The 19,487-nt window shown below is 42.9% G+C and overlaps 1 protein-coding gene across 2 annotated transcripts in view; it reads left to right on the top strand.

Moving 5' to 3' along the window:
• The first annotated feature begins 13,298 nt into the window (after window positions 1–13,298).
• Window positions 13,299–19,487, top strand: part of TBC1D31 (TBC1 domain family member 31) — a 64,269-nt gene continuing 58,080 nt past the window's right edge. The window contains exons 1-2 of one of the 2 annotated variants that reach the window (XM_020879030.2): window positions 13,299–13,547; window positions 18,150–18,296. In XM_020879030.2, the coding sequence (XP_020734689.2) occupies window positions 13,471–13,547; window positions 18,150–18,296 (224 nt within the window). In that variant the 5' untranslated portion in view covers window positions 13,299–13,470. The remainder of the gene's footprint in view (window positions 13,548–18,149; window positions 18,297–19,487) is intronic. The other variant, XM_020879031.2, reaches the window with a different exon arrangement.

The raw sequence follows: 19,487 nt of genomic DNA, 5'->3' as shown, positions 1-19,487 counted from the left end.
GGTTATGCAGTTTTTCTTCAGTCAACAGCTCCAACTGGCTTGGATTGTTGAAGGAACTGAAAGCAGAAATGATCAAGACTCAATCTAGTTTGCTGAGTAGGACTTAAATTACAAGTAAATGGAAATCCATCATGCTTTTAAAGGAATATATCAAAGGATGCAGAGTAGATATTTTCTGGTTGTTTTCAGATGTAGGATTGCTGGACTGCACCCTGCAGACCCTACAAGTCCCTTACATGCCCAGCTTCAAGACCAAAGAAATGATGATCTTTTACTTTTATCAGTTCATTTCACTTTTTCTATTTCATATTTAGTGCTTCCATTTCACTTAGTTTATGTTTTCCAATTTTCCATCTCTTTTTTTGTTGTTACTGTTTCTCAAGACTTTATCAAGCACAGTAGAAAAGCTTTTGTATACATTTATATAAATAGTATGTATAATATATCTTTTAGAAAACTTGTGAATTTTTGTCTAACTAAAAAAAAAGTATGATATTTTGATTCCACTTGTTTAACTTAGTATGAATAGAATGCTACGCTTCTAATTAAAAAAAAAAGATATGAACAAGCAACAAAGGTTTACTGTATAGCACAGGGAACTATAGTCAATATCTTCTAATCACCTAACAATCTGAAAAATAATATATGTCTATATGTATAACTGAATCACCTTGCTGTACACCTTAAACACTGTAAGTCTACTACTCTTCAATAATATATATATATATAAAGAAAAAAAACTAAAAAAAAAAAAAAAAAAGACCAAAGGAAGAGCCCAGACTCAATCATGGAGACATCAGTTGTTTAATGGATAGAGGTAATTTACACATCTGAAGCAAGGTCCTGGAGCAACACCTCACCATATGTGGCAGGCGGTGGTCAAGACGTGGTAGCAATTTTCGCTACTTGGGAAAGGGAGAAGTTACCAGTTATGGGGAAATTGGCATCAGATTGGGTCATCGGTTACCAGGGAAGCTAGCGGAGGAGTGTGTCCCTCACTGCCCCTTTGAAAAGCTATCCTGGGGAAGATACTTGGATGCAAAGATTAGAACAGTCACTAGCTGGGCCAGGGGTAGGACGGCCAGCCATGGGAGTCAGGTGTAGGTGGAACAGGCACTGTCCAGCAGGGGATGTACAGTGAGCAAGAGAACAGCCATGTTGGTTGGCTGGATCATATCAGGACCTGCAGTTTAAGACTGATGCAGTCAGCCAAGAGAGAAACCAGTAGGAACACACTTGTAGTCCAGAGGGTTGGATTTCTTAATTTGCTGGTGGGGCAGAATGCACTCCAGAGGAAGCTGGGCATCTTGCCAAACAAAAGAGACTAAGGTCATTATTGGATTCTAAGGAAGGGCAGAGTTCTGGTATAATTTCAATGAAGCAGCGTTTTGATAGACTCAGAACAGAGAGGGGCTGTGTGTAAAAGTGTTAACATCAGTCCTAAGCCTAAGCTGAGAAGCTGATCCCGGGTCCTCTTTCCTTGGAAATCTCAAAATTAAGATAAACATAGGATGTTGGGCCTGAAAACTCCTTATCTAAAGCTTTGCACTTGGACTTAACAGCCTGTGTCAGAATGACCCATATTCTTCAGGTCCTTCAGCAAGAATGGGGTGTTCCATCCACCAGGATATAACTTCAGACTGCAAAGTTTTAATCAATCTATTATCTTTGAGAACATTCCTCAGCACCACGTCCTCGATGTTAGTTAACAAAAGCAGTTTTTACAGAACAAAAAGGTACAAAATATTCCATAGTCTAAGAAGCATATGCAATATTTGGGGGCCTAATGGATATCAAATGCAGTAAATATTGGGTTGGCCAAAAAGTCATTTGGGTCTTTCTAGAACATCTTACAGAAAACCCTGAATGAACTTTTTGACCACCTAACATGTGAAGCAACTGCTTACCTGTACAAAGCTGTTGGGAATGTACATAGGTACAAACTTTACAAGATACTTTTGACATAAAAGTAAGAATGTTGTATACATAACAACATTTGAAAAATTTGCCTGTGGTTCCTTCCCAAATCTCTCCCCGTTTTCTTTTAGCCACTACCCATCATAACCCAGGTGGCACTAGTGATAAAGAATCTGCCTGCCAATGCAGGAGACATAAGAGACTAGAGTTCAATCCCTGGGTCTGAAAGATCTCTGGAGAAGGGCATGACAATCCACTCCAGTATTCCCGCTTGGAGAATCCCATGGACAAAGGAGCCTGGTGGGCTACAGTCCATATGGTCTCAAAAGAGTTGGACATGGCTGGAGCGACTTAGAACACGTGCGCACATCATATCCAAGGTACAGTGAGAGAAAGTGGGTTATCTAGCTTAAGTGCAGGGCTAAATAAGGTTTCTCTGATGAAACTGTAAGTAAGGTCCATGAAGGGGAAAATAAAAACAAGAACAAAACAACATACACCCAGGGTTTGTCAGGATTTATTGCTGGGTCATGTTCTAGGATTCAGAGTGTTCACTCTGAAATTCAACTTCAGACTTTAGAAACACAAATTTATGAAGTTCCCTGGTGGTTAGGATAATCTGAACTATGTCTCTCCTGCTATATCCAAAGAAAACAAAGAAAAAAGAACTTTGTTTTTCTTTAAACAAAGAGAAAAGAACTTTAAAAATTGGAGGGGGAGAAACTTCCCTGGTGGTCCAGTGGCTAAGGCTCTTCACTGCCAGTGCAGGGGGCCTGGGTTCAATCCCTGATCAGGAAACTAGATCCCACATGCTGCCACTGTGAGTTCTCATGCCACAGCTGGAAGGTCTTGTGTGCTACCCGGCACAGCCAAATAAATAAGTACTTTTCTTTAATTGGAGGAGGGAGATCAACAATGGAGAACACAACACTGCCTAGTGCTGCAACTCAGCACTGCGCTGTTGAGTGATGCTGACAGGGAACTGATGACTTAAATACCTTTCTGTCACAACAGTTTTATAGGAACACCATCCCAATGAAATACCTGCCATGTAAGTGCCTTCTAGATTCAAGAAATCCAAAGTACACTGCAAAGATGTCATTAATCTTTATGTTAACTATTAGGAAGGGGGTTTTGTTAGCCCTGTCTTGTAAATGAAGAAGCTATGGCAAGAATAATAATTCATCTCTGATATACCTGGCAGAACCGGTCCTGCATTGGGAAATTTTTTTAAATTTGGCAGACTGGACTGGGAGACAAGAGGATTACTAAATAGCATATAAAGCATTTCCTATTTGTTATGCTGATTTGTGTGTGTGTGTGTACTAAATAAAGAGCCTTCTACACAGCGTAGAAGGATCAACCTGGATTCCAGTCCTGTCTCTGTCCTGTGCTGATTGTGTGACACGGGCAAGTCACTAACTTCTTGGCTGACTCTTTCAAGCCTGCCACCTACATCAAGGTTGTTTGTTGAGAGCCTGCTGTTTACCAAGCTCTGTGGTTGTGTTTTTTGGGCATCAGCTCCATTACTGTTCACACTATTGTTGCCAAAACTCAGGCTCTGTTCACTGGTGCTGAGTAGAAGCTCAGAGACAGAGTTTTGGGTGAAATTAAAAAAAAAAAATAGTTTTATTGCTTTGCCAGGCAAAGGGGGCCACAGTGGGTGATTGCCCTCAGAACTGTGTGTCCCACCCTGGAGGGGGTAGTGAGAGTTTTATAGTGTTCAAGGAGCAGGGCATAGTCAGCTCGTGGACTGGTTAGTGGTGAGGTAATCAGGAGTTACCATCCTCAGGCTTCTGGTTCCAACAGGTCTGGGGTCTATGTGCTTGTGGGCACCATACACTTAACTTCTCCCATCTGGTGGGGGTTTTAGTGTTTGCAAAACAACTCGAAAGACATGGCTCCAAATATTATAGCACTTCTCTGGTGATACAGTAGTTACGAATCCACCTGCCAGTGCACAGCACATGGGCCTGGTCCTGGTCCAGGAAGATGCCACATACCTCAGGGCGCCTAAGCCCATGTGCCACAGCTGCTGAGCAGGAGCCCTGGAGCCCGTCGCATCCCAGAACGCAGAGCAGCCCCTCCTGCCGCGCCGGGGAAAGCCCCGGCACAGCAGGGAAACCAGAACCCAGCGCCGCAGCAGCAAAAGCAGGTAAAGCTGAAAGAAGATAGTTTCAAGGTATACCACAGATAAAAGACTAATGTCCCCACGGAAATCTGAGGGGAAAAAAGACCAAAACCTCAACAGAAACGTGGACAGAGTACACAGATACTTCACCGAGAATTATATTACCCTAAAACATATTGAAAGATATTCAACTTTTCTCATAATAAGAAAAGTGCAACTTAAAGCCATACTCAGATACTATTTCTGACCTATTAGATTGGCAAAAGTTAGTACTCCTAGGGAGGGAATTTATTACAATAGAAACAACATATACATTTACTCGTTAGTCTACCAATGTCAATTTTGGTAATTCAACCTGAAGATAAACCTGTAACAGTACCAAAAATATATTTTTTTTAAAAGTTACATGCAAGGTTATTTACTGTGTTATTTGTGACTGCAACATGTTGGAAAGGACTTAAGTTTCTATACATAGAAAACAGATTGAGTAAACTATAGTACATTCACACATTAGAATAACATGCAGCTGTAAACAAAGAATGAGGAAGATCTCTTCAAATACACATGGAGTGACATCCAGAATACTTCGATGAGTGAAAAAGAGAAAGTGCAGAATAGTATATATATATGTATACACACATACTGGAGAAGGGAATGGCTACCCACTCCAGTATTCTTGCCTGGAGAATTCCATGGACAGAGGAACCTGGCCAGCTACAGTCTATGGGGTAGCAAAGAGTTGGACATGACTGAGCAGCTAACATACACACATACACACACACACACACACACACAGTATGTACATTTAAATATATATATATAAAATGTGATTTTTTCATGTAATATAGGAGAGGAAGTAAGAATACATCCACACATACGTTAGAAAGAACAAGAATGTACACCTTAAATTTATATGGTTTTGTATGTGAAATATATTTCAGTTTTTTAAAAAAGGAGAAAGAAAATAAGTACAATCTTGCCTGAATGAGAACGGTGGTTGCACTCTAGGAAAATTTAGTATGTAAAATTTCTGTAAATATCCTTTATGTTTATACATAAAACAGAGTTCGGTTCTAGTTTAACTATCCCAAACCCAGTTTTCATTTACAGGAAGAGCTCGGTAACGTTCCAAAGGGTGTGGGACCCATTTATACACTGCAGGATGTCAGCCAAGCATTCTTGCCCCCGACCTAAATGCCGGTGGTGCTCCCAGTCATTGTGATAATCCCCAAACAATCATCATATGGGTTGAATTATACTCCCCCAAAAGATATAGTAATGCCCTAACCCCCCAGTACCCTGTGAACGTGACCTTATTTGAAAATAGAGTCTTTGCAGATGTAATCAAGTTAAAATGAAACTAGGCTGGATTAGGGTGAGATAAACCACTGGATTAGCAATGACTTGGTGTCCTTCTAAAAAGAGAAGACACCGACACACACAGGGGAGAAGGTCATGTGACGACAAGGGCAGAGATTCGAGTGATGCATCGGCAAGACGAGAGACATCAGGGCTTGCTGGCCGCCACCTGGAGCTATGAGAGGGGCAGGGAACAGACTCTCCTTAGAGCCTCCGGAAGAACCAACCCTGCCAGTACCTCAATTTTAGACCTCTGGCTCCTGGAGATTTGAGAAGATACATTTTGGGTTGTTTTAAGATGGCTCAGTGGGTAAAGAATCCGGAGACACAGGAGACGCAGTTTCAATCCCTGGGTCAGGAAGATTCCCCTGGAGAAGGAAATGGCAACCCACTCCAGTATTCGTGCCTGGAAAATTCCATGGACAGAGAAGCTTCGCGGGCTACAGTCCATGGGCTCGCAAAGAGTCAGGCACGATTGAGCAACTAAGCATGCAAGCACCCAAAGTCACTGAGTCTGTGATTGTTGGTGACAGCCCTGAAACCAAATACAAAGCTCCCACATGGGACTTCCCTGGTGGCACAGTGGACAAGAATCTGCCTTCCAATGCAGGGGACACAGGTTCGATCCCTGGTCCAGGAAGATTCTGCAAACTGGAGCAGCAACTCCAAAGCCTGAGCACCTAGGACCTGTGCTCTGCAACGGTGAAGCCTCCACAAAGAGAAACCCTTGCACCACAACTAGAGAAAGTCCTCGCGCAACAATGAAGGCCCAGCACAGCCATAAATAAATAAGTAAAAGCTCTCACACAGGCTGCTGAACACATTACAGGAAATCTGACTTTGTGTCTCCCTCCTGCTTAGGGTCCAGTCCCCTGCTCAGACAGCACCCCTCAGGTGGTGTCTTCCCTAAACCCCTTAATCAAAGTATCACCCCACCCCATTGCTTTCACACCTTTACCCTGCTTACAATTTTCTTTACTTTTCCTGCCTAACATGATATCATCTCTTTCTTTGGTTGTCTGTCTCCCCAGCTAGCATGCCAGCTCCATGCAAAGGCGACTGACTTTTTCTTGTTCCCTGTTGCACCCCAGCACCCAGGACAGCCCTGGCCAGCAGTAGGTGCTTCATTGACATTTACTGAACCAATGAGTGAGTACCCCTTTGCAGAGAGAGGGTAAATATAACTTTGACATAGTGAGGAAAAGAACAGACTAGCTTCCCTGGAGAAGAGAGTAAAGAGAGATATCAAGAGATTCTGAGAGCCGGAAAACCTGGAGGAAAAGCCATGTGAGATATTTTACTGGGAGTTGGAGGTGTGTCCTCTTTTAGTCATGGAATTTTAGTTGCAGATGTGATGTGCAAAACATGCATATGCTTGCCTGGCAAGGCACTGGAGCCAGAAAGGCTACATCTGTCACATTCATTTGAAGCCAGTCCAAGCAGGCTAACGTGCATTTGGAGAGCTCTGAGAGAATGTTATATCTTGTATGTGCTGTCTGCAGCAGGAGGGGAAACGTGTTGGGAAGAGAGAGCACATACTAAACAAGCCACATTCATGCTGTGAGATCACACACAGGGGTTCTCAGCCTCGATGCTGTTGACACTCTGGTGCTGTTTACAGTTGTTGGTTGGTGAGAGCCTTCCCTGTGCAAAGGATGACTGGCAGCAAATGACAAGCTCACCAGTTGTGATAACCAAGAACGTCTGTAGACATGGCCAAACATCCTTTGGGGTTCTGGGAGCAAACTCACCCCAGCTGAGAACCATTGAATTACGTGTGGTGCTGGTCCACTCTCCCTCCTTCATTTGCAACTCCACACACACCCTCAGCACACACACACACACACACGCACACGCACACACGTAGTAGGACAACCCCCTCAACACCCCTTAAAGATGATTTATTCCTGTGTGGACTCCCTGCAAATGTGCCCTGATATTTTCTGAGGTCATCTGTGGTCAACCATTTTATTAGTAGCCTCCAACAAAACACATCTCTCTGAATTCCTGCCCGAGCATAGTTCCCATCTACACTGAGTCCAGACATGACCACGTGGCCTACTTCAGCCAATGGGACATTGGCAGGCATGGTGATCCAGACAGAAGCTTGTTAAACACTGACACGTTCGAGCTCGTCCTATTGGAACATTCCTTTGTTGGGAGCCAGAACAAAGCCCAGGCTAGATTCTGAAGGACCGGAGGCCACATGGAGAGAAGCACGGATAGAGAAGTCATGCTGGATGTTCCCGGTCCAGATCAACTTCAACTGAACGCAAACGTGAGTGAGCTTGGCTACGTCATACAAAGCAGAAGAACTGTTCAGCTGAGCCCAGTCAACTCACAGGATTGTGAAAAACAGGAAATCAGTTTTGTTTTAAGCCAATAAGTTTTGAGGTAGGGTATTACACAGCAGTAGTCAACTGAAAATGATGCTGGGAAAGATTGGGGGCAAGAGGAAATGGGGGCGACAGAGGATGAGATGGCTGGATCGTATCACTGACTCAATGGACATGAGTTTGAGATAGTGAAGGACAGGGAAGCCTGGCGTGCTGCAGTTCATGGAGACTTGGACACGACTTAGCAACTAAACAACAACAACAATAACAAGTTGAAAATAAGAAACACCGCAGAGTTGGAGCAGGCTCATGTTACCTAACAAGAGCAAACTGGAATTTTCTGAATCAATTATTGTTAAATTTTACTAACTTAGTTGAAATAAATTACATTTTAAAAAAGATAATACTTAATCAAAACATATCATTTCTTTTTTAAAATTAATTTTTATTGGAATATAGTTGATTTACACAGTTGTGTTAGTTACTGTTATCCAGCAATGTGAATCAGTTATACACATATATACATATATCCACTCTTTTAGATTCTTTTCCCATATGGGTCATTACAGAGTATTGATTAAGGTTCCCTGTGCTATATAGTAGGTCCTTATTAGTTATTTATTTTATCATTTCTTAATTATTATACTCCTTTTTACTATTATCTATGGTCTTGAGATTTTTTTAAGTTTTTTTGATGTGGACCATTTTTAAAGTAATTTATTGAATTTGTTACAATATTGCTTCTACTTTTTATGTTTTGGTTTTTTGGCCATGAGGCATATGGGATGTTAGCTCCCTGACCAGGGATCAAGTCCATACCCTCTGCATTGGAAGGCGAAGACTTAGCCAGTGGACTGCCAGGGAAGTCCTCCTCTTGAGATTATTTGTATCTAAGCCCGTGCACCACAACTACTAAAGCCCGGGGGCTAGAGCTTCTCTTCTGCAACAAGAGAATCACTGCAATGAGAAACCCACACACAGCAGCTAGAGAGTAGCCCCTGCTTGCTGCAACTAGAAAAAGCCCAAGCGCAGCAACAAAGACCCACCACAACCAAAACATTAAATAAATAAATCTTAAAAAAAAATAAAAGGTAGGATATTTGCAACCACTGGCCATTCTGCCATGGAAACGAGAGCTTCACCCTCTGGTCCCTTCCTGCCTTTAGTCAAGAGAAGGCCTTTTAGAAACCCTAGTCTGGGTGAGTAGTTTCTCACTGTATGTGGGGATGATCTTGCTGCCTGTCAAGATCAACATCACACTTTCCCCGCTGCTTTGATACTGTACCATTTCAGCTGTAGGTGCCAAATCCTTTTGATTCCACATGAAATACTACCCTGGATTGCTTTCATGTATGTTTTATGAGTACCCCTAGGCATGAATATTTATTTAAGCAACTCGGAGCATATCCCTTTGAGTTTTTTCTGTCCTAACTCCTGTTTAAAGGGTGGGGGGAGGTGCACAGTGTCGCAGTTCACCTGTAATGGCTTTGGCCTCCTAACCCCTTTGCTTACAGGACCAAATAGTCATCTAGGAAATGGAAAACGTTGCCTGGCTTTGTGTCAGTGAGCAGCATGACAGACATTTCTGTTTTACTGATGAAACAGCTCTTTCCTGTGCAACGTCAGCTTTCCTACACAATGTGTCAACGCATGGTGTCATCCAACTGCTGCCTGTTTGGATCCCTTCCACAGTGACTGGCCTGGTCAACCCTTCATCCACATTAATATTTTCTATTCATTCAGAGACACTGTCAAGAGAATGAAAAAACAAGACACAGGAGAAAATATTTGCGAAACTTAAATATGATAAAAGGCCTATATCCAGAACATACACAGAATCCTCAAAACTCAAGAAAATAAACAGCCCAACTATAAATCAGGCAAAACATCTCAGCAGATATATGCAAAAGCAGATAATCACAAGAAGATACTGAATGTCATTTGTCATTCTAGAAATGGAAATTAAAATCACCACAAGGTGCCATAATACCCTAGAATGGCTATAATTACACAGACTTCTCATAGATGCACAGCACCTGAAAATATCCTACACTACTCAGTATCGGTGGGGATGTAAAATGACAGCTACTTTGAAAATGCTTGATGCTGTCCTAAAAAGTTAAACCTACACTTACTATATGGCCAAGCCACTCCACATCTAGGAATTTACTCACCAGAGATGGAAATATATTTATACAAAGACTTGCACCAGAATGTTCATAACAGCTTTCTTGGTAATGTTCCTCAATGGGTGAATCTACCCACTAATTGTGGTATATAAATACCATCAAATACTACTCAGCAATAACAAAATATGAACCACTGATATACCCAACAACATAGTTGACTGTCAAAATAATTCTGCTGAATGAAGGAAGCCAGACCACCCCCCTCAAAAAAAACAGTACCTAGTTAACACTCCTTTGTGTAAATTTCTAGATTAACTAATCTAAGAGACAGAAAGCAGATCAGTGGTTGTCTGTGAATAGGGTGGGGTAGGAATAAAAAGAGATTGCAAAGAGTCAGGAAGAAGATTTTGGAGGTGATGGATGTATTCATTATCTTGATTATGGTGATGGTTTCACAGGACTATATTTATGTCAAAATTTATAAAATTACACACTTTAAATATGTGCAGTTTATTCAATGTCAATTACACATCAGTAAAGCTGAAAAAATATATATGTATTGGATGCATCAGTTATTGACTAAGTAATGATTCAAGATGAAACTAGAAGGACTTCCCTGGTGCTTCAGTGGCTTCGACTGGGGGCTCAGGTCAGGGAACTAGATCCCACATGCCACAGTGAAGAACCCCTCTGCTGCAACCAAGACCCAGTGGAGCCAAATAAATAAATATTTTTAAAAATAAAAAAATTTAAATATTTATTTTAAAATAAATATTAACATTTTAGACATATTTATTAATAAATATTTTTATTATTTATTTTAATAACCCAAGGGATAGGCTACCCACTCCAGTATTCTTGGGCTTTCCTTGTGGCTCAGCTGGTAAAGAATCTGCCTGCAATGTGGGAGACCTGTGTTTGATCCCTGGGTTGGGAAGAGCCCCTGGAAAAGTGAATGGCTACCCACTCCAGCACTCTGGCCTGTAGCATTCCATGCACCATATAATCCATGGGGTCACAAAGAGTCGGACACACCTGAGCGTCTTTCACTTTCAAGTTGGTCTACCAACTTGGGTTACTAAAATTGGGAGACTATAATGACTGGAAGGGTGCACATCTCTTCAATTACCAGGCTGACCTTCAGACCAGATCCAACTAAATCCAAAGGTAAGTGCAAAGTGGGTGTCCAGAACATCTGTAATATAGAAACCTCTTTATTCGTATCTGAAATTGACTTGAATGGTCACATAGCTGTGACAACCCATACAAGCTGAGCTACAGGCAGGTTAAAGCAGAGTCATTAGGGAAATCATTCAGCAGATTTGTCTCTGATACTGATGAAATGTATGGTTTGCTATGTGAGACACATGTAATTTTGAAAAAGTGATTTTTCTCCCTGCAGTGGGTTGAATAGTAGGCTCCCAAAATACATACCCACAGTCTAATCCCCAGAATGTGTGGATGATACCTGATTTGGAAATAAGGTTTTTGCAGGCGTAGGTAAATTAAGGGTCTTGAGATTATCCTGTATTATCCAGGTGGGCCCCAAGTCCAACGACAGGTGTTCTTATAAGAGAAAAGCAAAGGGAGATTTGAGATAGAGAGTAGAGGAAAAGAGAAGGTGTGGTGAAAATGAAGGCAGAGAATGAAGAGATGTGATCTCAAACCAAGGAAGCCAGCAGCCGCCAGAAGCTGAAAGAGAAAAAAAGGTGGGGGGGGCGGTGGCGCAGAGTCTTCCCTAGAACCCCTGGAGGGAGCAGCCAGCCAACACTTGATTCAGACTCTGGCTTACAGAATGGTGAGAGAATAAATTTCTATCATTTTAGCCACAGCCTCAGGAAACCAACACTACCTCACAGAGCACTAAAGATAGGGACAAAGATACTATCAGTATTGTAGGTTCGCTACGAGGATTAAATGAATTAAATGAGTTAATACTCCTCAAGCACTACAGAAGAGTGATACCTGCTGAGCTTAGCTGCCCAGTCAAGTCCGACTCTTTGTGACCCCATGGACTGTAGCATGCCAGGCTCCTCTGTCCATGGGGATTCTCCAGGCAAGAATACTGGAGTGGGTTGCCACGCCCTCCTCCAGGGGATCTTCCTAAACCAGGGGCTGAACCCAGGGCCCCCGCCTTGCAGGCCTATTCTTTACCATTTGAGCCAGCAGGGAAGCATGTTTGATACCTAGTTCCTAGCTGGCACTAGTGGTAAATAACTCCCCTGCCAATGCAGGAGACACAAGAAACTCTGGTTCAATCCCTGGGGCAGGAAGATCCCCTGGAGAAGGGAATGGCAACCCACTCCAGTATTCTTGCCTGCAGAATTCGATGGACAGAGGAGCCTGCCAGGCTACCAGCACATAGGGTCACAAAGAGCCTGACACAATTTAGTGACAAGACACCAACAACAAAGCACTATGAAAGTTCTAAGAAACAGTCTTCAGAAAGAATTTCTCTGGTGTCAACACAATCTACTATTGATCACACTGCTTTATTGGTGCATGTCTGGTGAATTGGACCCCACAATAGTGAGCCTCCCTCTGGTCAAGGCTATAGTTTTTCCAGTAGTCACGTATGGATGTGAGAGTTGGGCTAGAAAGAGGGCTGAGTGCCGAAGAATTGATGCTTTTGAACTGCGGTGTTGGAGAAGACTCTTGAGAGTCCCTTGGACTGCAAGGAGATCCAACCAGTCCATCCTAAAGGAGATCAGTCCTGGGTGTTCACTGGAAGGACTGATGCTGAAACTGAAACTCCAATACTTTGGCCACCTGGTGCGAAGAGCTGACTCATTGGAAAAGACCCTGATGATGGAGGAATTGGGGGCAGGAGGAGAAGGTGACGACAGAGGGTGAGATGGTTGGATGGCATCATCCACTCAATGGAGATGAGTTTGAGAGGCTCCGGGAGTTGGTGATGGACAGGGAGGCCTGGCGTGCTGCAGTCCATGGGGTGGCAAAGAGTCAGACACTGAGCCACTGAACTGAACTAGACTATGGAATTGAAACAACACTCATGACGACGGTGGAAAGGTCAACAAGAGCAGACTATCAAGATTCTTTTTGAACCCGAATACTCTATAAAAGGAACCCTTCAACTCTCCATGCATTTGGGTCCTTTCTTCTCTATTAGTTGTCTGTACAACTTCTTAATCCCTAAAAGCAATGTGAAACACAATCCGGGGCCACCGGGGAAAATTATTTTCTTTGCTTCCCTTGGGAGTCTAAAACCCACCGAGGGGCCCAGAGATCGGAATTCCCAAGGCGATACCACGCGCCCACGTTACACCTTCAGAAAACTACGACTCCCAGAAGGCTTTGGGAGGCGGACCGCGAAAGGGGGCGGAGCCTAAGGGAGAAGGTCGTTGGCCGATTCCATCGTCCGGAGCGGGAAGGGTCGGCTGGGCGGGGTTTGGGAAGGAAGGCCCGATTAGTTGTAAATAGAAATATCGGCGTCCTGCGCGCGGTTGGTACGATCCACGCGGGGATTCCCTGCTGCTTCGGCCGGCGCTTCAAGTTTCCCGGGCCGGGAGCGCGGCGCCTGCTGGGAAGGCGCCGGGACCGTTGTCCTGCCTGTCGGCGGCCGCGCGGGACCTGCGACATGCAGAGCACAGACCTGGGCAGCAAGGAGAGCGGCAAGATATGGCACCGCAAGCCATCCCCGGCCACTCGGGACGGGTACAGGCCGCGGCGGGAGGAAGCGCGCGCTGGAGGGGGATGGAGGCTGGCGAGGGGCGGGTCCGCGGCTTCGGAGAGGCATTTGCGGGTCTGTTGGGGTGGGGGGGGGGTTCGGGAGGGGGTGCGGGGAACCGCGCGGGGGTTTTGGTTCTTACCCTGCTCGTGATCCCGGTGTTGGATGACCTCTGATAAACGCAGGTAGCTTGAGTTTGATGATCCTTCGAGACCTCCTTTCCCAGTCCTGGGGACGGGGGTCTCAATTAGGATCAGCGTGGAGGGCCTGATTTATGCTGGGGAATTTGCGCTTCTAATGGGACCCAGGACTGCCTGCCTTCATTAGCCCAGAATCCCCGTGGTATTCCTGGCACGCGGTAGATGCTCAGTAACTTATTTGTTAATTATAACATCTGGGAAAGAACTCAGGAGGAACAGATGCCGGAGAAGAATGAACTTCTTCCTCTTCCAAATGCCATCCTTGAATCTTTTATCCATCCTTGAATCGTTGTTAGCAGTCAGGCATACAAGCATTCTAGTCATCAACTATTTGATGAGCACCTACTCCTTGCCAAGCTTCTAAGCGCTGGGAGACAGTTGTGGAACGGAACAAACTTCTGGTTCTCTCGGAGTTTATGCATTAATGTGTATCCAACGTAGGTCAGCCTTTTAGTAAGGTCAGCGTTGCTGCTGCTTTTTTTAAAAATAGACTTTGTTTCTTTAGGACAGCTTTAGGTTCGCAGCAAAATTGAGAGAAAGGTAGAGAGATTTCCCATGCATCTCCTGCCTCTACACACGCCTAGTCACACTTTTATTAATGTCCCCCACCAGAGCAGTAGACTTGTTGCACTTGCTCAGCCTGTGCTGACACATGGTTACCAACCGAACCCCACTGTTTACATTAAGATTCAGTCTTTGTGTTCTACATTCTGTAGGTTTGGACAAATGTATAATGACCCATCCACCATTATGGTCTCATACAAAATATTTTCACTGCTCTAAGAATCCTCCTTGCTCTGCCCATTCATCCCTTCCTTCCCAGCTCTTCCCTTCTTTCTTTTCCCTGGTCTCTGTCCTGTGTGACTTTAATGGGAGCCTTTGTCCCAAAGTGGTGCCATATTGGTGCCATGTTGATCCTTAGGATGCCATTGACTTTACTGCCTCACTTGTGTTCATATTTCATGTGTTTCACGTTCTAGTAATTTTTCTGTTGATTCTTTGGTTGTTCCTCAAAAAAGCAGTAGACTTTGAGTGCCAACTGCAAAAGCTCAGTGCTACACATGATACCATTAGCTTTCTTGGTATCTGGTTGTTCTCAGTCCCCCAGCAATGTTGCCATCCCATCATCTCCATTGAATCAACATTTTGTCTGGAACAGGAATTCTTCCATGTAGATTTTCACTCCCAAATTTGGAGTTTATGTAAATACCACCTCTACTTCTTTAAAAAAATTTTTGTTTGTTTGTTTTGGCTGTGCTGGGTCCTAGTGGTGGCACGTGTAATCAGTTCACCCTCCAGGGGTTGAATCCACTTCTCCTGCATTAGAAAGTGGCTTCTCAGCCAGTGGACCACCAGGGAAGTCCCAACACTGCCTCTGCTTCTGAGATTCTCTAAATGTTCTAAAAATTATGCCTGCCCACAATAATTTTTTTTTTTACTGTTAATATCTAGATACAAGATTCAGAAAATGACTCATGTTTGTGTGAAAATGTCCTTATCTGTTTCTTCCACTAAAACATAGTTTCTTTTTGTTCATTAACACCCATTGTTACAATGTTGAGAAGGGCAGGGGGCTGGGGAGCGCTGAATGTGGAGTCACATGGACTGAAGTTGAAGTAAATGTCCACCAACCAGCTCTGTGACCTTGGGCAAGTTAATCTTAGGCAGTAAGTGAAGATAATCATACTTAACAGCAAGATTGTCTTAGGGAATTAGTGTTTCATGTATCTTGGTATTCAGTAAATATCTGATGTTTTTATTATGTTTAAGGACTGAGGAACACCATCAGGTAAATTATGAGCCATTGAAAAACAGTTCTAAAATAAATACTTGTATGTGTGATTTATATGAAAAGTCAGAAGGACAGAATTTTTCTATTAAATGTGACTATGTCATGATGGTATGATTATAATAAAATTATTAGTGTCTTTTTGTATTTTCCATATTTTGAACAATGATCATGTAATTTTGTAATCCACACACACATAGTAAACATAGGAAAAAGACTGGAGGGAAAAGTCCTTGCTTGGTCTAAGTTTAATTGCCAGGGAACATCTTGATGTTGTTACTTATTGTCTCAATATGTTTATTCTCCCAACTTCGCTTGGGGAATGTCAGAGAAAAACCAGAGCTGGACAGTAGTTAAAGTGGTGAAAAGAGACTTTATTCAGGACTATTATTGCAAGAGAGGAAGCAAGGTCTCAGTGTAGAACTGGAGTTGATGTGTTCCTGGGCTCGGTTTGAAATACAGCCTTGGCAAGAGGGAAGTTATAGACAGAGAGCAAGGTAGGGGTCAGAGGATGGAAAATTACCAAGAGAAAACATCTGGGGTAAATCTGCCTCACAGGATTCTTGCTGAAGATGGGCCAGAATGATCAGACAGCAGTTGGGAGATGATGGAGCATGAGGAACCCCATCAGGTGTCAAGAATGATGGTATTGAAGGTAGGGGGCTCTGATTAAACTGACTGAGCAGACTTGCTAAAATCAGATTTTTCAAGGGAATGCACCGATGGGCCTAGGAGAAGGTTCGGAAGACTGACTAAACTTTGGTCAAGCCAAGAATCTTTGGTAGGAACTAGATAGAAATAATTTTACTGTTTCATCCACTGAGTCTCAAAAACCTTATTTTTAAACAAAGAAAATGTTTGATATACTTAATTTAGTGGTTTTTAAATGAAGTAATGAGGCAGTTGTTTCTAATATTAAAATTCAAATTCATAAAACGTCAATTAAGAAATTTCATGATTTGAAAACTTGTTGCAGGAGTGAGTGGGCTTCCCAAGTGGTACTACTGATAAAGAACCTACCTGCCAATTCAGGAAACATAAGAGACCCGAGTTCAATCCCTGGGTTGGGAAGGTCCCCTGGAGGAGGGCGCAGCAGCACACTTCGGTGTTCTCGTGTGGAGAACCGCATGGACAGGGGAGCCTGGCAGGCTATAGTCCATGGGGTCTTGCAGAGTTGGACATGCCTGAAGTGACTTAACATGCATGCATGCAGGAGAGAGTGGGGTTACTCTGGTCTTCATGACCCAGATATACACACGTGTATTATTTTAAGGAGTTAATTGGTTCTGCAAGTTTTATAAGTTTTCTTTTCAGCAGATACAGGTACTTGATCTTCTCAAAAAATAATACCTTTAGACAGATATAATCATATTTTTAGATTGACGCTAAAGCTCCAATACTTTGGCCACCTGATGCAAAGAGCCAACTCCTTGGAAAAGACCCTGATGCTGGGAAAGATTGAGGGCAGGAGGAGAAGGGGGCAACAGAGGATGAGATGGTTGGATGGCATCACTGACTCAACAGACACGAGTTTGAGCAAATTCCCGGAGGTAATGAAGGACAGGGAAGCCTGGTGTGCTACAGTTCATAGGGTTGCAAAGAGTCGGACATGACTGAGCGACTGAACAACAACTACAGATATACTTAAAAATAAAATTCATGTACATTTGGAACACCCTGAGTCACAAAAACAAAATCTCATCAGGGTATCTTAAAATTAGGATATTGAATTGAAATTTTTCTTACATATGGTAGTTTGTGATTTGTATAAAACTACTTTTCGTTAAGTACTTCATTGTTTATGTCTGTTGCTTGATAAAACAACTACTCGGTCAAAAATACATTTTCTTATCATATCCCGTTGTCTATCACTTAATCACAGCTTATAAATCTGCTCATGTGTGTGTTTATTCTTTTAATAATTTTTTAAAGTAATTTATTTCTTGGCTGTGCTGGGTCTTTGTTGCCACACGGGCTTTCCTCCAGTTGTGGCGAGCGGGGGCTGCTCTCTAGATGTGGTTTGCAGGTTTCCTTTGCAGAGCGCGGGTTCTAGGGCACAGCCTTCAGTAGTCTCGGTGGAAAGACTCAGCAGTTGCGGCTCCTGGGCTCTAGAGCTCAGGCTCAATAGCTCTGGTGCACAAGCGTAGTCGTTCTGCAGCATGTTGTTCTGTGGAATCGTTCGGGACCAGGGATGGACCCAGTGTTCCCTGTATTGGCAGACAGATTCTTTACCACTGAGCCACCAGGGAAACTATTTTTTTAGTGTCTGTCTCTACTACTATACTGAAAGCTTCATAAGGGCAGGACCTCAGTCTGTCAACTACCCTTATCTCCTGGCTTATGCCGTGTCTGATGCTTTGTGAGTTTTTATGTGTTTGATGAATAAACGAACAGTAGCAACTCTGATAATAACATCCTGTACAGTTTTCAGAAGTCACTGTATGGTTGCTTCTAGGAAAGGAGGAGGAGCAGTAGAAGAGGGAAGAAGGGGTAGGCAAAAAAACTTCAAAATTAGGTGTACTACAAAATGCATAGTCTTCATAATAACAAGTAATGCTTGACAAAGAGTTTAATGGTTTTTTGTTTTGTTTTTTTGGCAGAATTATAGTGAACATCATTCACAACACTTCGGATTACCTTCCCAAAGTTTTAAGATTTTTGAATGTGGCTTTTGATAACTCAGGTGATTGTTTAATTGCTGGGGACCATCACGGAAATATCTATGTTTTTGACTTATGTGGAAACAGGTGAGCAAATGCTTTGGATATTTACCAAGTAATTACTTTCTGCACTATTTTAGTACCTACTATTGATTATTCATTTAGAAAGATTTATTAAATACTTACTACATTTCAGACGCTTTGTAAAATTCTGCCATTAGTGCTGGTGCAATAAAGTGAGAAAGACTAGAAAGATAAAAATGGTTGTTTTTTTTTTTTTTAAGAGAATTAAAGTTCTTGTTTTAACAGTATCTCTAGTAGCTTGTTTTTCCTTAAATTTCAAGCTTCATTATTGCTAGTTTATCAGTTAATGTCTGGTACCTATTTAGAAAAAGCACAGTGGCCTTTATATAGTACATTATTGTCAGAGTGAACTAGATCTTGGAATCTTTACAGAGTTGATCATCACTCTTCCTCCTCCTCTTTTCCTTTACCAAACAGTTGAGTGAGAATGCAATTGGGTGGGAATTGATCGAGGTAGTCGTCGCTGGAGTGGGGGTAGGTGGAAAGGGAAAACTGTGCTGGCCCAGCCAGAGAGTCAGAAAGTGTCTGTGTGGGGATGGGGGCAGTCATGGGAAAGACGGGGGCTTTGGTTAAATGAGTGTACCGAGGCTAATGGGGGCCAGGTTCCTGACTATTGGAAAGCGGAGTTATGGATATGGAAAAGGAGAAAAGTAGACTAAACCCTGTGGACCTGGATTGGATTTGGTTCTATCTGTATGAATCCTTGGTTTTGAAATATACATAGATAGACATAAAAATAAATAGAGGTGTGTGTATGAGAAAGTGAATAAATTGTATGGACATAAATTTCCTAGCTTTGTTCACTCATAGGGCCTGGAAACAATAACACCCCAGTAGTAATGAATATACCCAGTGCCCAGTTCTTTTCTAAATATCAGTCTGCTTCAAGGAATTGGGGCTTCTTGGAGAAACAGCCAGTTTTAGGATGGAGGCAGGGAAGGTACAAGATAAGCCTGCAGCACTTTGTAGCCAGAAAGAAGGACTCGGTCAAAGAAGGGTGGCTATGTGTCCAAAGTACAGAAATGTCACCTTGAAGGAGCTCTCTCTGGGCAGATTGGAGACAGTGAGTTTCAAAATAAGATGGTGGTGGCTCGTAACCCACTGAATAAAATGGAAATCTGTGAATTCATGCTGTAGTCAACAATTTAATGAGATTGGATGTTTGTAGTCACAGAGTACCTCCCCCAAAATACT

The sequence above is a fragment of the Odocoileus virginianus genome, chromosome 15 (genome assembly GCF_023699985.2).
Source record: "Odocoileus virginianus isolate 20LAN1187 ecotype Illinois chromosome 15, Ovbor_1.2, whole genome shotgun sequence".
Taxonomy (NCBI): domain Eukaryota; kingdom Metazoa; phylum Chordata; class Mammalia; order Artiodactyla; family Cervidae; genus Odocoileus; species Odocoileus virginianus.
The sequence above is the reverse complement of the archived record's forward strand: the minus strand, read 5'-3'. Positions and strand labels throughout refer to the sequence as shown.